Below are 15,885 nucleotides of genomic sequence, written 5' to 3' on the forward strand. Positions count from 1 at the left end.
GGCTGCAGCCCATCTTAGATCTCAGACAGCTGAACCGCTCAGTCAGAAAACTGAGTTTCAAACTGTCAGTTACGTCTTGTCTTAAATCAGGTCCGAGGACTGATTTGTCACAATAACTAAAAGACGCCTACTTTCATGTCTCCATCCTTCCTCAACACAGGAAGTTTCTGTGGTTTGCTTTTAGGGGCAAAGCTTACCGAGACAGAGCTCTTTCTTTCGGCCTAGCACTGGTTAGCGGCTTAACATCGAGGTGTTGTTCTCGCTCACATGAGAGAGCTGGGGTTGAGACCCAACACCAAGAAAAGTGTGCTTTCTCCATTACAGAGAACCACTTATCCAGGTGTCATATGGGATTCGATCACGACGCAGGCACGTATGTCACCTGCTCGAGTCGATCCTCACTACAGCCAATGCGGCCAAGCTAGGCTTGTCACTCACTGTGAAACAGTTTCAAGTACTGTTAGGCCTAATAACAGCCGTGTCCAACGTGATACCTCTTGGACTGCCGTTTATGATGCCGTTACAGTGGTGGCTTAAAACCAAGGGGTTTTCCCCGAGGGGGAAACCCATTCCGCAAGAGCAAGGTCACGCGGCGATGCCTACGTGCCTGGGACATGTGGAAGAAACCTTGGTTTCTATCTCAGGGCCCGGTGTTGGGAGCTCCTTGTCGCCGCATCACGCTAGTGACAGATGCGTCCCTCACCGCCTGGGGAGCGGTCATGAGTGGCCGCTCAGCCCGTGGTCTGTGGAGCGATTACCATTTCTCGTGGCACATGAACTGCCTAGAGATGCTGGCAGTATTTCAGGCCCTAAGAAAATATTTCCTCCCGGACCTGAGAAACCATCATGTGCTGGTCCGCATCGACAGCACTGCAGTGTGTGGCCGGGCGGGGAATAGCACGACAGAACAAGAGGTTTAGGTGAGCCCCGGAGGGTGCGTTTATTGACAATAGTGCAGAAGTGAAGGAGATAATACGGGGAAAGGGCGATGTGGCGTCTTCGGTGCTCGGTGTCTCGTGAATCCTCTGTCCCTTCGTGCTCTTTGGTGACTGTGGCCAGTGAGGGGTGAGTGCAGGAACGTGCGGTCACCCCGAGTGAAAGCGGTCCAGGCTGGGTGCGGCCCAATCGTCACGGCGAGTCTGTGAAAGGAACGATAGAGAGAGACGGTAAGCGTTTTAGCTCTTTGGAGAAGCTTCTCACCCTTCTGTCCTTTGGGGCTCGTTTATAAAGGAGATCTCGCCGTGATCGATTGGTCCGTGTTGAGCAGTTGCAGGTGTTCCTGATGAGTTGCCAGGGCGACGCTGATTGTTCCTCGGGACTCCCGCCACACTCCCCCCCCCAAGCGACGTCCTGGTTCTGGAGGAGAGAAGAAAAGGGGGAGACTGGGGGTGGGGGGAAAGTGACCCCTGACAGACCTGCGTATGCTGCCCAGGACCGAGAGAGCCCGTCTGCGTTGGTGTTGCTGGTGCCGGCTCGGTGGCGCACATCGAAGTGGAAGTCCTGGAGCGAAAGGAACCACCTTGTGACTCTGGCGTTCGTGTCTTTTGCTCGGGCCATCCACTGTAGGGGGGCGTGATCTGTAAAGAGAGTAAAATGTCGACCCAGTAAGTAATATTTTAGCTCCAGGACTGCCCACTTGATGGCGAGGGCTTCCTTTTCCACGGCCGCGTATTTCTTCTCGGCCTGGGACAGCTTACGGCTGATGTACATGACAGGATGCTCTTCTCCCTCCTGGACCTGGGAGAGCACGGCTCCCAACCCCGTGTCAGAGGCATCCGTCTGGAGCAAGAAGGGACAGCCGAAGTCTGGAGCTCTCAGGACGGGTTCCGTGGTCAAGGCTTCCTTAATGCGTGTAAAGGCCCGCTCCGCGTAATCATTCCAGTGGACCCGTTCTGGCTGTCCCTTCCTGGTCAGGTCCGTCAGGGGGGGCAGCTATAGAGGAGAAACTGGGGATAAAACACCGGTAATAGCCCGCCAACCCCAAGAAGGCACGTACCTGGGTCTTGTTGGTGGGCCGGGGGGTGTCCAGGACGGCCTTTACTTTGTTTTCCTGTGGTCGTATGAGTCCTCTCCCGACCGTGAACCCCAGGTAGCGTGCTTCGTTGTAGGCTAGGTGACACTTGCGGGGGTTGGCGGTCAGTCCAGCCCGACGGAGCTCAGACAGCACCCTGCGGAGCCGCTCCAGGTGGTCCTCCCATGCCTCCGAGTGGATGACTACGTCGTCAAGGTACGCCGCCGCGTATGTCTGATGGGGGCGAAGGACGACATCCATGAGGCGTTGAAATGTTGCGGGTGCCCCGTGCAAGCCGAAGGGAAGGGTCCGGTATTGCCAGTGGCCAGACGGAGTGGAGAAGGCTGTTTTTGGTCGGGCTTCGGAAGAAAGGGGGACTTGCCAATAGCCCTTTGTCAGGTCGAGTGTTGTGATATACCGGGCCCTTCCCAGGCGCTCTAGGAGTTCGTCCACTCGGGGCATGGGGTAGCTGTCGAAGGCAGAGACTTCATTGAGGCGCCGGTAGTCATTACAGAAGCGCAGGGTGCCGTCTGGCTTCGGGACGAGGACGATCGGGCTGGACCAAGGGCTCCGGGATGGCTCAATTACCCCCAGTTTGAGCATTTTTTGGACCTCCTGCTCTATAGCCTGCCGGCGGGCCTCTGGGACTCGATAGGGCCGTTGCCGGACGACGACGCCTGGAGGAGTGTGGATGTCATGGGAGAGGACGTTAGTCTGGCCGGGGGTGTCGGAGAAGACGTCTTGGAACTGACCGACCAGGTGCCGCAGCTCCGTCTTCTGGGCGGCCGAGAGGTTAGGGTTGGCGTCCACAACCGCGGGCTCTTGGACGGCTAGGGCGGCCACTTGGTCTCGGTCCCCGACCCATTTCTTCAGCAAATTGACATGATATAGTTGTACAGCCTGCCTTCGGCCGGGCTGTCTTACCCTGTAGTTCACCGGGCCGACTCGTTCCTCCACTGTATAGGGTCCTTGCCACTGTGCCAGGAACTTGCAGGCTACGTTGGGGACCAAGACCATCACCTTGTCACCTGGGTGGAACTCCCGCGGTTGGGCCGCCCGGTTGTACAGACGTTGCTGGGCTTGCTGGGACTTCACCAGATGTTCCCGGACTAATGGCATGACGCGGTCGATTTTACTCCTCATATCTTGCACATGCTCAACGACGGTCCGGTAGACTGCCGGCTGCTGCTCCCAGGCCTCTCGGGCCACGTCGAGGAGGCCGCGGGGTTGTCGTCCAAAGAGGAGCTCAAATGGGGTGAACCCCGTGGATGCCTGGGGAACTTCTCGGACTCCGAACAGCACATAGGGGAGGAGGAGGTCCCAATCTTTCTTGTCCTCAGCAGCTACCTTCCGCAACATCTGCTTCAGGGTCTGATTGAACCTCTCGACGAGCCCGTCGGTCTGAGGGTGGTAGACTGATGTGCGGATTTGTCGTACCTTCAGCAGCCGGCAGAGGTCAGCCATTAGCCGGGACATGAAGGGCGTTCCCTGGTCGGTCAGTATCTCCGACGGTAGCCCCACCCGGCTACACAGCAGGAACAGTTCCCGGGCGATGGATTTCGCGTTGGCTTGGCGTAGCGGAACGGCCTCTGGATACCGGGTGGCGTAGTCTACAATGACGAGGATGTGCTCGTGGCCCCGGCCAGACCTCGGCAACGGCCCTACGATGTCCATCCCGATCCGCTCAAAGGGCACCCCAATGATGGGTAAAGGGATGAGTGGGCTGGGGGGAGGTTTCCGTGGGGATGTCCGTTGGCATGCTGGGCAGGCCTGGCAGAACCTCTTGACCTCTGCTTCGAGTCCCGGCCAGTGGAATCTATCACGGATACGTTGCACGGTATTCTGGGCGCCCAGGTGTCCAGCCATGGGGTGAGCATGCGCCAGCTCCAGGACTGTCTCCGTTTTCTCCTTGGGGACAACGAGAAGACGTTTTACCTCCCCCCGCCGCTCCGCGACACAGTACAGCAGACCGTTTTGCACGACGAAGTGTGGGAGAGGGTGAGGGGCCGGAAGGACGTCCTGGCCTTCAAGGACGCGTACTTGCCGCCAGCAGTGTTTCAGCCTGTCGTCTTCCTTCTGGGCTCTTCCAAAGTCTCCCCCACCCGTAACCTGCTGGAAAACATTATGGAAAAGGTTAGTATCACGGGCGGGGGACTCACCCTCTCTCCCACTGTCGGTTGTCAGCAGGCTGTGTGGGCTCTCAGACCCCCGCGACGGCTGGCGACGTAGGCGTCGGCGTGGACGGGCGGGCTGTGTGGTTTCGGCTAGGGCGGCCTCCAACCCCGGCCAGTCCCGTCCCAGTAGCAGCGGCACAGGTAGGTCCTTGAGGACGCCAACTTCCAGAGTCCAGGCTTTACGACCTTTGTGGAAGGTGAGAAGATTAGTAAATACGTGGCGGGTATCTCCGTGGACACAAGTAATGGGCATTACAGCTTTGGGACTAGGCCGGGGTTCCAGCGTGCCGGGCCTTGCTAGGGACACGGCACTTCCTGAGTCCAGTAAAGCTTGACAGGAGCGGCCTTGAATTTGGCCGTGTTGTTCGGTCAAAAGCTCAAAACACTGTTGCTGGCGGACGCTAACCTCTGCCAGCTGTTTCACAATGTCCTCCATTCTGCCGGGGAGGAGCGCGCCTGAAAAACAGAAAAAACCGGAAGTGAGAGACGAGGCAAGATGGCGGTGTAAACAAAGAGTGTCTTGTTCGTCGGCTTCCCAGGCCCGTCACGTTGCCCACATTCTCCACCACCTTGTGGCCGGGCGGGGAATAGCACGACAGAACAAGAGGTTTAGGTGAGCCCCGGAGGGTGCGTTTATTGACAATAGTGCAGAAGTGAAGGAGATAATACGGGGAAAGGGCGATGTGGCGTCTTCGGTGCTCGGTGTCTCGTGAATCCTCTGTCCCTTCGTGCTCTTTGGTGACTGTGGCCAGTGAGGGGTGAGTGCAGGAACGTGCGGTCACCCCGAGTGAAAGCGGTCCAGGCTGGGTGCGGCCCAATCGTCACGGCGAGTCTGTGAAAGGAACGATAGAGAGAGACGGTAAGCGTTTTAGCTCTTTGGAGAAGCTTCTCACCCTTCTGTCCTTTGGGGCTCGTTTATAAAGGAGATCTCGCCGTGATCGATTGGTCCGTGTTGAGCAGTTGCAGGTGTTCCTGATGAGTTGCCAGGGCGACGCTGATTGTTCCTCGGGACTCCCGCCACAAGTGTTTATTACATCAATCACCAGGGGGGTCTGCGTTCACGCCCCTTATACAAGCTGGCGTACCAGATCCTCCTGTGGACGCAAGGGAAAACTCCTCTCACTCAGAGCTGTTCATATCCCTGGCCGTCTCAATGTGGGAGCAGACGTCCTGTCGAGGCAGGGGCCGAGGCCCGGGGAATCGATGCTTCACCAGGAAGTAGTGAAGCAGATTTGGAGAGTAAAGCGTGCAAGTTCTCACGTGAGACTGGTATTATTATAAAAAAATGGTAGCCCGCAAGAAGCTTGTCATACAAATTGCATGTGCACTCATTTGCAGCGAAAAGAAAAGAAGCCAAAGCTATTCTTGTTGATATTGTGGTCTATACCTTCGTAACTCCTCCCCTAACTTCCCGCTGGCCTGGATGTTGCTGTCTCATTGGCTGTAGGTAATCGCCGATGTGATTTCCATTCAGATCACCTTTCACACGGCATGATTTTGAATCGCCGACAGGTCCAGATATTTAGCATGCCAAATATCTCACGGGTGTCGGCGACACGTCTGCGATTCTCTCAGATCGCGTCTTTGATAGTTCACACTGTGTGATTGTCACTCACGTGAACGAGCACCGATTTGCCTGTGATTTCGGGCATTTGTCGGCGATTTCTCAAAACCTGTCGGCGAGTCAAAATTGGGGCTAAAATCATGCAGTCTGAACTCGGCATTAGTGCCTCCAGCTCCTCTGGGACTGGACGCCATGATACAGGCGTGGCCGAGGCTTCATCTGCACGCTTTTTCCCCGATCGTTCTGCTCCCGGGAGTTCTGGAAAGAACAACTCATAGACTCCGGTCTCTCAACTGAGGTTGTTGAGACCCTCCTCAATCCAGAGCTCCCGCCATAAGGAAACCCTATGGCCCAAGTGGATCCTGTTCACTCATAGCGTTATGATTGCCCATTAGACTCCAGTATTTTTCCAGTATCCTGGCATGATCACCAGGTGCTCCTCTTTATCCCTCTTGCTCTGGCAGTTTCCCCAGACAGAGGTGTAATACCACTCTTGTCCTAGCAATTTCCCTAGGCAGAGACTCCTTATCCCTTGTGTCCTGGCAGTTTCCCCAGGCCGAGGGGTATTCTCTCCCTCTTGTTCTGGCAGTTCCCCAGACAGAGGCGTAATATGACTCGCTCACTGGCAATTTCCTCAGGCGGAGACTTTACTTGTGTTCTGGCATGTTCACCAGACACAACTCTTTCCACCCTTGTCCTAGCAGACACTAGGCAGGGACTTGGAACTATGGGGGCGTGGGCATCTCGTTACCCATAGCGTTGATGACGCAGCCGAGTTCCCAGAAGGGAATGTCTTGGGTTACGTATGTAACCCTGGAACGAGACGCTGCGCCATGGACCATAATTCCCGCATCCCTGCTGCGCATCGCTTCATTCCTGGAAGCTGACACCGGCTTCAAACGCACGTGCTTTATACTTCCTGGTCGCTTACGTCACCCTGCCTGTGACGTCACTCCCGTCAACTGATTGGTTGGCAGACTACGTTCAGAGAGAGTCTCGCCAATGGCGTTCCCCATAGCATTGATGACGCAGCGTCTCGTTCCCTCAGGGAACCAGGGTTACATACGTAACCCGAGACATTTTTCTCCTACACTGAGCCATAAATCTTCACTTCAGTAGCACTTACACACACCAAACTTTACATTTGTATTCCTGTCTATATCCTGAAGGTTTTTACAGAGGGATTTGTTCATATATAATTGGCTTGATTTTATACAATATTTTACTCCCCAAAAATCTGTAAAAAATCTATCGTTTTCTGCCTGTATTTTCTGAATTATGGAGTGATTGCTCTAATATGTCAAAAAAATTAAACAAGAGTTTTGAAACTGACTTCATCCAGTGTACTAGAAATGTACACAAATTAGTGCATATTTCATTAAATAATGCTCCATTTGCATATTAAAACATTTTAGAAAACTCATAATACAAAAAATGTTTGCAATTATCAATGTAATCAATCAACTGAGTAAGGTGATAACTATTAGTTTTTTTTTTTACCCCGTTCACCTGCAGTGTCTCGTCTTAAGTGCTCAAAATTAAGTGTTTGAAGAAATTGCATAACATTCATTTTGCACTTAAGTGTATTCTTCATTCCTACTGCTTTTTTTTTTTACAAAGGTTGTCTAAGCAGAGAACATTTCCCTCTGTTTGTCCAATACTGAATGAAATATCTTCACTAAACTCATTGCAATGCATTCTAGGATTGCCTTCTCCTTGAAGGATAGATGCAGCCTTAGATTGTGGCCAAAAGGAGTTATCTTAGAAGGCAATGCAATCAGGCTGTCTACCGTTTGGAACAGCCTTCGCATCGGGAGCATGCCAAAGATGCCTTAAAATGCTGTCAACGTGGGCATCTCACTAGAAGCGAGTTAGAAGATAGAGATGCAGGCTACTGTGATTTATCAAGTGAGCAACATGAACATGTTCAGATAAACAACCAGTTTGTGTGGCAGCAGAAACATGGGTCACTGAGGACAGATGAGGCAGATACAACATCACTGCCAACAACTGCAAACTGCATTTGATACCGCTGGCATTTCAGGATTCCTGGATGCCAGCGGGTCTTTGATGTGGATTTTCTCAACATGCCAGCTACTTATCGTAGAGCCGGATTCAGATTGCTCCATAACGAGTTTTGGAACAAAGTTTTGGTGTTGATTTTAGGATTTATAGTGACGTCAGATGAACAGTGCACTGTATACATCAAGTGACACATTTCTTTAGGGAACATTCCAAATAACTCTAACGGTGACAAAACACAGATTCAGAAACATTAGGAACCTTGGAAAAAGGTACATCAACATAGTTGAGAGCTGCTAAGATGAGATATAGTCCTAATTGTAATGTGTAAATATAAAAATGGACAAATTGCATATTGCTTTTCTGGTCACTTTTCTTAACTACTATATCAGTAACCGTTTGTAGCAAATTTACTTATTATGTCTAAACATGCACTGTAAGCACATTTTAAGTACTTATATATATACTGTATTGCCAAAAGTATTGAGACACCCCCTTCTAATGAAAAGGTTTGACTACTTTAGTAATTTCCATGAGCACAAATCTTAATATTTAAGCATGCACTGCAAAAATGCTTTAAAATGCTTTAAAAAAATCTTCTAGCTCAGATTTTTTTGTCTTGTTTCCAGTCAAAATATCTAAAAAGTCTTAAATCAAGAAAGATTTCCTAGATGAGTAAAAATTATTGTTTTGTTTTCAGAAAAAAAGTTAAAATTAAGTGCATTTTTGCTTGAAGCAAGCAAAATAATCTGCCAATGTTTGAATAATCTGCCAATGTTTAATCTTGTTTTCTGTTTGAAATAAGATAATTTTTCTTACCCCACTGGCAGATTATTTTGCTTGCTCCAAGCAAAAACTCTAGAAAATACTTCTTGATTTAAGAATTTTTAGATATTTTGGCTGGAAACAAGACAACAAATCTAAGCTAAAAAAACTTTTTTTTTTTCAGTGTGTAATGATATTTCAGGGAATTGTGTGCTTCTAATGGTATAGCAACAGTTTGGACAGGATCCTATTCTAACATGGCAATGCATTTGTGTATAAAGCAAGGTTCATAGAGAAATTGATTCAGTCAGTGTTGAAGAATTTGACTGTTCTGCATAAAGCCAAGAACTCCTCTGGTGTGACTTTAAATGCAGACCTTGAGCCAAAAACTCATTGCCAAACACCAATGACTTGTATATATACACCATATGGACAAAAGTATTGGGACACCCCCTTCTTTAGAACAGAAAAAGGCACTTCCAAAACTGTGGCAACAAAGACGGAAGGATAAATTGTGTATTTAAAAATTGTATTTCCATCTCTGTTGCACCAGTTTTGGAAGTGTCTAAAATGACTGTAAACTTATATACAAGTCATTGGAGTTTTGCAATGAGTTTTTGGCTCAAGGTCTGCATTTAAAGTCACACCAGAGGTGTTCAGTTGGGATTAGGATTTATGCAGACCAGTCAAGTTCTTCCACACTGACTGAATCAATCATTTCTCTATGAACCTTGCTTTATACACAGAGGCATTGTCATGTTAGAAAAGAAAGGGTCCTGTCCAGACTGTTACTATAAAATCAATATCATTATATGCTTAAACATTAAGATTTGTATTCATGGAAATTACTAAAGTAGTTAAACCTGTTCATTAGAAGGGGGTGACCCAATACTTTTAACAATATAGTGTATGTATTTCATTTTTTTCATTCATTTTTGGGTAAAACTTTATTTGCATGGTCCCTTTACATTATGTTGACAATAAGTAATGTTGCATATACATATCAACTAACTCTCATTAGAGTATTAGTAGACTGTCTGCTTAATATCTGCTAACTCTGCATTGTGATTGTCTCTCAACAGACATTCTACTGACTATAAGTAACTTTGCAAGTACATGTCAACTTATTCTAACCCTATCAGTCTACTAATACTCTACTAAAACACTCTAATGAGAGTTAGTAGGCATATAGGTGCAACTTTACTTATAGTCAACATAACACTGCAAACAATGCTTTCTTATTTTTTGTCTTGTTTCCAGCCAAAATATCTCAGATTTCTCAAATCAAGAAGGATTTTCTAGACTAGTAAGTTTTCAGAAAAATCAAGTCAAAATTAAGTGAGTTTTTATTTAGAACAAGCAAAATAATCTGCCAATGGGGCAAGATATCAAAAAAAAAAAATCCTAAATGCTATGGGGTAAGCAAAATATCTTATTTCAAACAGAAAACAAGATTATTTGTCTTACCCTATTGGCAGATTGTTTTGCTTGTTCTAAGCAAAAACTCACTTAATTTTGACTTGATTTTTCTGAAAACTTACTCTGAAAAAAAAAAAATTTAATCAAGAAGGATTTTCTAGACGAGTAAAAATTATTGCTTGTTTTCAGAAAAAAAAAGTCAAAATTAAGCATGTTTTTGCTTGAAACAAGCAAAATAATCTGCCAATAGGGTAAGAAAAATTATGTTTTCTGTTTGAAATAAGATATTTTTGGCTTACCCCATTGGCAAATTATTTAGCTTGTTCTGAGCAAAAACTCACTTAATTTTTAAAATAATTTTTGCTCATCTAGAAAATACTTCTTGATTTAAGAATTTTGTTATATTTTTGATGGAAACAAGACAAAAAATCTAAGTAAGAAAAGTACTTTTTGCAGTGTTGTAGATATTTAAAGGGATAGTTCATCCAAAAAAAAAAAGAAAAAAAAAATCCATCAGTTTACTCACTCTGATGCCATTTGATATGTAGTTTTTTGTTCTCAGAAAAACACTAATAATAGCCTACTGTAAATATTTTTTGGTTTCAGTTGCATTTTATTTTAAGGTGTCCTTGTAACAGTGTAATCATACATTTAAGTACTGAATAATATTATTTAACTACATGCACTTACTAAAGGGTTAGGGTTAGGATTACGGTTTGTCTTGCATGTAATTCCGCAAAATTATTTGTTATTAGTGAGTGCATTTAACAAGGACACCTTAAAATAAAGTGTTAGCTCGGTTTCTTGCACAGACAGTTTTGCTTCATAAGACCTCAATACATCACCAGAAGCTAGAAGTGCATGCTTTTTTGACTCTCAAACTGATGGTAGCTGTTGACTTGCATTTCATGAATGACCATGATTTGAGCTAAAAACTTAACAGTTTACAGTAACTTTTTACACTTAACAGTAACACTTTAGATTAGGGAACACTGTTCACCCTTTCTGGTAACACCTGAGAATAAGGAGCACATATTCACTATTAACTAAGAGTTTTTTCCTGAACACACTCCTTATTTGCTGCTTATTATTAGTTAGTAAATTAGTTGTTAAGTTTAGGTATGGGGTAGGATTAAACGATTTGAAATATGATCATGTAGAATAAGGCATTAATAAGTACTTTATAAGTAATAATAAACAGCTAATATGCTAGTAATATGTATGCTGATAAGCAACTAGTTAATAGTCAGAATTGGTCCTTAAAATAAAGTTTCTTTTAAGTTGCAAGTTATTAGCCTGTTTATTAGTTATTACACTGTTTATAAAGCACATATTCATGTGCATATTCAATATTTCGACTTTATTCTTGTAGTATTTTGATTTTATTCTTGTAGTATTTCAACTTTTTTCTTGTAGTATTTAAAACTTTTTTCTTGTAATATTTCAACTTTATTCTCATAGTATTTCGCCTTTATTCTCGTAATATTTCAACTTTATTCTTGTAATATTTCAACTTTATTCTCATAGCATTTCGCCTCTATTCTAGTAATATTTAAATTTTATTCTTGTAATATTTCAACTTTTTTCTTGTAATATTTCAACTTTATTCTCATAGTATTTCGCCTTTATTCTCGTAATATTTCAACTTTATTCTTGTAATATTTCAACTTTATTCTCATAGCATTTCGCCTCTATTCTAGTAATATTTAAATTTTATTCTTGTAATATTTCAACTTTTTTCTTGTAATATTTCAACTTTATTCTTGTAGTATTTAAAACTTTTTTCTTGTAATATTTCAACTTTATTCTTGTAGTATTTAAAACTTTTTTCTTGTAATATTTCAACTTTATTCTCATAGTATTTTGCCTTTATTCTTGTAATATTTCAACTTTATTCTTGTAATATTTCAACTTTATTCTCAGCATTTCGCCTTTATTCTCATATTTCAATTTTATTCTTGTAATATTTCAACTTTATTCTTGTAATATTTCAGCTTTATTCTCTTTTTTTATCTGAAAATGTTTAAATGTTTATTCATTGAAAAATCATCCTATTTTAATCACTTTTTATTAGTTCACTAATAACCCTGAGGTGAGACTTCTGCAAGTACAAACATTACACAAAGTTTCTAAATGAATTTGAGCTTCATGTGTAATTGTAAAAAAAAAAAAAAAAGAGAAAATTAAGTTTAACATAGCTGTTGATGAAACTGAAGGAAACTGCTGACAGTTCTTGACGTTTCATTACTTGTGCATTGCACACATACTAATGCTTGATAAACCAGGCTTCTGTGCTGTAAGCACACACACACACACACACACACACACACACACACACACACACACACACACACACACACACACACACACACAAATACAGCTTTACTGGTGACTTACTTATGGTGACCCGTTGGTTTTCCAGGGTTGTACTGCGGGACGCTCCCAGACTTGTGTAGACTGTATCTGTATGGACTTCCATAGAGAGTTCCCTTGGCATCCGCTGAAGTCAGTAGCAACGTGACTAACAGAAGACCCCCGCACATGAATATCCCCCTCATCTTTAAGTAGCAGAGCAAAGGTTGACAAAAACACTTGCAGAAAAAGCCATAAAGTGGAAGAGAACAGAGAAAGTGTATAGAAAGCAAAAGCTGGGGAGGATAAGGAGAGGAGGGGGAAAAAAAGCAAAGTCAGCTGGGCTTTAGAGTCCGGAGGTTGTGAAGTGTTGCTTGTTTTCCTTGCTGAGTCCCACAAGGTTTCTCTGGAGCACTGACTTCAGTTGTTGGCGGGCAAGCAGTGCTGCAATCGAAACATCTGCTGTTCTGGCACCATCCTGCCCACTTTACCACTCACATGAGAGAGAGAGACGAACAGGCAGAGGAGAAAGTGAAGAGAAAGACAGGGCAGCGGTAGCAGAATACTAAAGCAGGAGTGGCTGGAGCGCTCAGATCCCTCTGTCAACAGTGCGGCGCGTGAGTCGACCCTGCAGCTGCAGCTCTGAGGGGGCCGCAGTCAGGACGGGCGCATTTGCATATCCCTCCCCAAACCCCGGCCTGAAATGAGACCCAGCAGGCGACAGCAGGGGTGAACCCGTTCACTTTATGTTTCTCTTAAAACAGAAACCCCTGGTACCCCTCAAAGACGAGGGCACTTTTAGAAAAATTAACCAACGCAAGCGTCTCCCTGATCGTTTATTTCAATGCAGTTTTAACGTGTGGCTCGTGTGTAAAAGCATGCTGGGATTATGAATATTTTCTTTGGGTTTCTCTGTGCCAAAATCTCCACCCCCCTTCATTGACCTCAGCCCATAACCTTCTCACGTGCCTGCAGCTATAAATCTCCAAACATTTCTTTTGCTCCGTGATTTTTCTGCAGAAATGCGAGCAGGCTCCATCTCAGCATAACTTTCTGGGAGCGGATTCATCTCGCACAAATCTACACTCGTAAAAACCAAATGCTTGTGAACGCTGCTGTTGCATTAAACAGAACTGTTTTTCATGCACAATCTATATTCATTATTCTGCATGTTCACATATTGTAAGATTTTATGTTAGGGACCAGTTTAGGGAATCTTGCATATTACTAGCATATTGGCTGTTTATTAGTACTTATAAAGCACATATTAATACCTTATTCTGTAAATAGATCCCTACCCAATACCTAAAATTAGCAACTACCCTACTATTATGAAGCAGCAAATTAATACAATATAATGCAGGAAAGAAAGCTCTACATCACTCCATTTCAGGGTTTTTTTTTTTATGTGATCACCAGTGCTGGGGGTAACGCATTACAATTAATGCAAGTTACGTAATAATATTACTTTTCCCAAGTAACTAGTAAAGTAATGCATTACTTTTTTATTGACAAGAATATTTTTCAAATAAGTAAGGCCAGTTACATTTTCCCTCGATTTATTGTTTAAAAGCTCTCCTGTCCCCATGTTGAGAGAAATTGTGAGTAAGATGTTACTTTAGTTCTAGAATAAATGTGAACATGCATTAATTCATCTCACTCACTAAAAAAACAGATACAGTATTCCTCAAAATGAATAAAAACAGTGAAATTCAACGCAGACCTGCAATGTGTTAAATAATACAAATATCCTTATGTATTTAATCCCAGTTTATTAACTGATGTCTTTGCTGCCGACCTTCGATGATCCAATTTATCCATACTAATAAGCAAAGATTACTTTCCTCTTTTTTTTATTGCTGAAGAGTAGACATTTTTTCTTCTGCGGTCTACTGTACAGACGTGGATTTACTTTTCTCTAAGCCTGAGGCTTTTGGTGTGAACTTTTTATATTGTTTTTATATATTAAAAAGAAACAAGCAAACCCTGCCCAGATTTAAAAAGTAACGCAAAAGTAACGCAACGCATTACTTTCCATAAAAAGTAACTAAGTAACGTAATTAGTTACTTTTTTTAGGGAGTAACTCAATATTTTAACGCATTACTTTTAAAAGTAACTTTCCCCAACACTGGTGATCATATTGTTTTCATAAATCTTTGATGTGTCGCACATTTTCCACACATTCAAATAGATGAATTGGCATTTGAAAAGCTTTTAATTTGTGACATATTAGGTAAAAAGGAGGAATAGATTGGAAATAATGTAGAGGTGGACTATTATTCAGTGTAACTGTAAAAAGTGGTCAAGTAAAAAAGTAATACATTTAAAATGCATTTATTTTATACTAAGTATAGATCAAGTCTATTAACATATTTACTGACAGATTGCATGAAACTTACTGATATAAAAAGTATATTAAAAACAAAAATTCATTTGGAGTACAACTTGTGCACAATGCATATTTCTTACAGTTTTTTTTTCAATCGCTAACAAGCGCTTACCCATACTTCAGATACTTTTTCTAAACTTTTAACACAGACTCGCACCTACAAAACACAACTGGCCAAATGGATAATTTTCTTCTCAAAAATACATTTTGTTAAATATATACTAACTCTTCATTTCAAAACAGAACACATCTTTCTCTGCACACACTAACTTTACCAAAACACTGGAAATCTGACTCAAAATGAAATTATTCTGTCAAAGAATAACACTTGTTTTCACTTCACAAGGTACATGCAGTCAATCAAAGTACACCAGGTTTCAAAATACTGGCTATTGTTGACATTTCAAAAACTGCATAGACTTTTATGTTTCAGTTTTACAGGTATTTGCATGCAAAATATGCAATCCACCGTTTTGACACTACATTTCTTGGTTGGGAACTGTATGTCCACATGTACAGTAATGTTCACATTCAAAAGTATTCCAGTAAAAAGCAAATACATTTCTTTTTCTGTTTATTACAGGAGGTACAGTAGAAACACGGTATGACAGAACAGAAAAAGTTTTACAGTATTGCTTACAGTGAACAAAATATCCATGAAACACACAAGAGCATTCTGAACAAAAAAAGAAAAAAGAAAAAAAAGAGAAAAAAATAACAACAGCAAAAAGCCCAGATAAAAAAAAAGGGGGGGGGGGGGTCTAAAAAAAGCACAAAATTACTGTATCTAATCTCTGCGATCTTCAGGGTTAGGCCACATGTTTCCAAACAGGGTTGGGGCCATTCATGAATTGAATTGAGAATGAATGGTAAATTGGAATGGAATGGAATTGGATTTGGAATTGGAATGTCAGGAAACAGAATTGAAATCAAATAAATTCCATTAAATTCCACTTGAGTTGCTAGTTTATAGTACATTAAATATTGTAAATCACATAAACAACAAACATATAAAAGAAATATAAAGTACTGTATGTTTAGTTGGTTAAGCATGATCATTTCACATGCCAAATTTCAGGAAATGATGATAATTCGATGCAATAAAAAGTGAATGAAATACATGAATGAACATGACTAATTTTTTTTGTGAGTTGAGACATATATTATGTGGTAATCATATATTGAATG

At 43.2% G+C, this 15,885-nt stretch overlaps 1 protein-coding gene across 1 annotated transcript in view; it reads right to left on the minus strand.

Moving 5' to 3' along the window:
* The window catches only part of emilin3b (elastin microfibril interfacer 3b), a 36,503-nt gene extending 23,504 nt beyond the window's left edge, over positions 1-12,999 (minus strand). The window contains exon 1 of the mRNA XM_073823364.1: positions 12,353-12,999. Coding sequence (XP_073679465.1) covers positions 12,353-12,513 — 161 coding nt within the window. The 5' untranslated portion in view covers positions 12,514-12,999. The remainder of the gene's footprint in view (positions 1-12,352) is intronic.
* Between the last annotated feature and the right edge of the window lie 2,886 nt (positions 13,000-15,885).

The sequence above is a fragment of the Garra rufa genome, chromosome 18 (assembly GCF_049309525.1).
Source record: "Garra rufa chromosome 18, GarRuf1.0, whole genome shotgun sequence".
Lineage (NCBI taxonomy): Eukaryota > Metazoa > Chordata > Actinopteri > Cypriniformes > Cyprinidae > Garra > Garra rufa.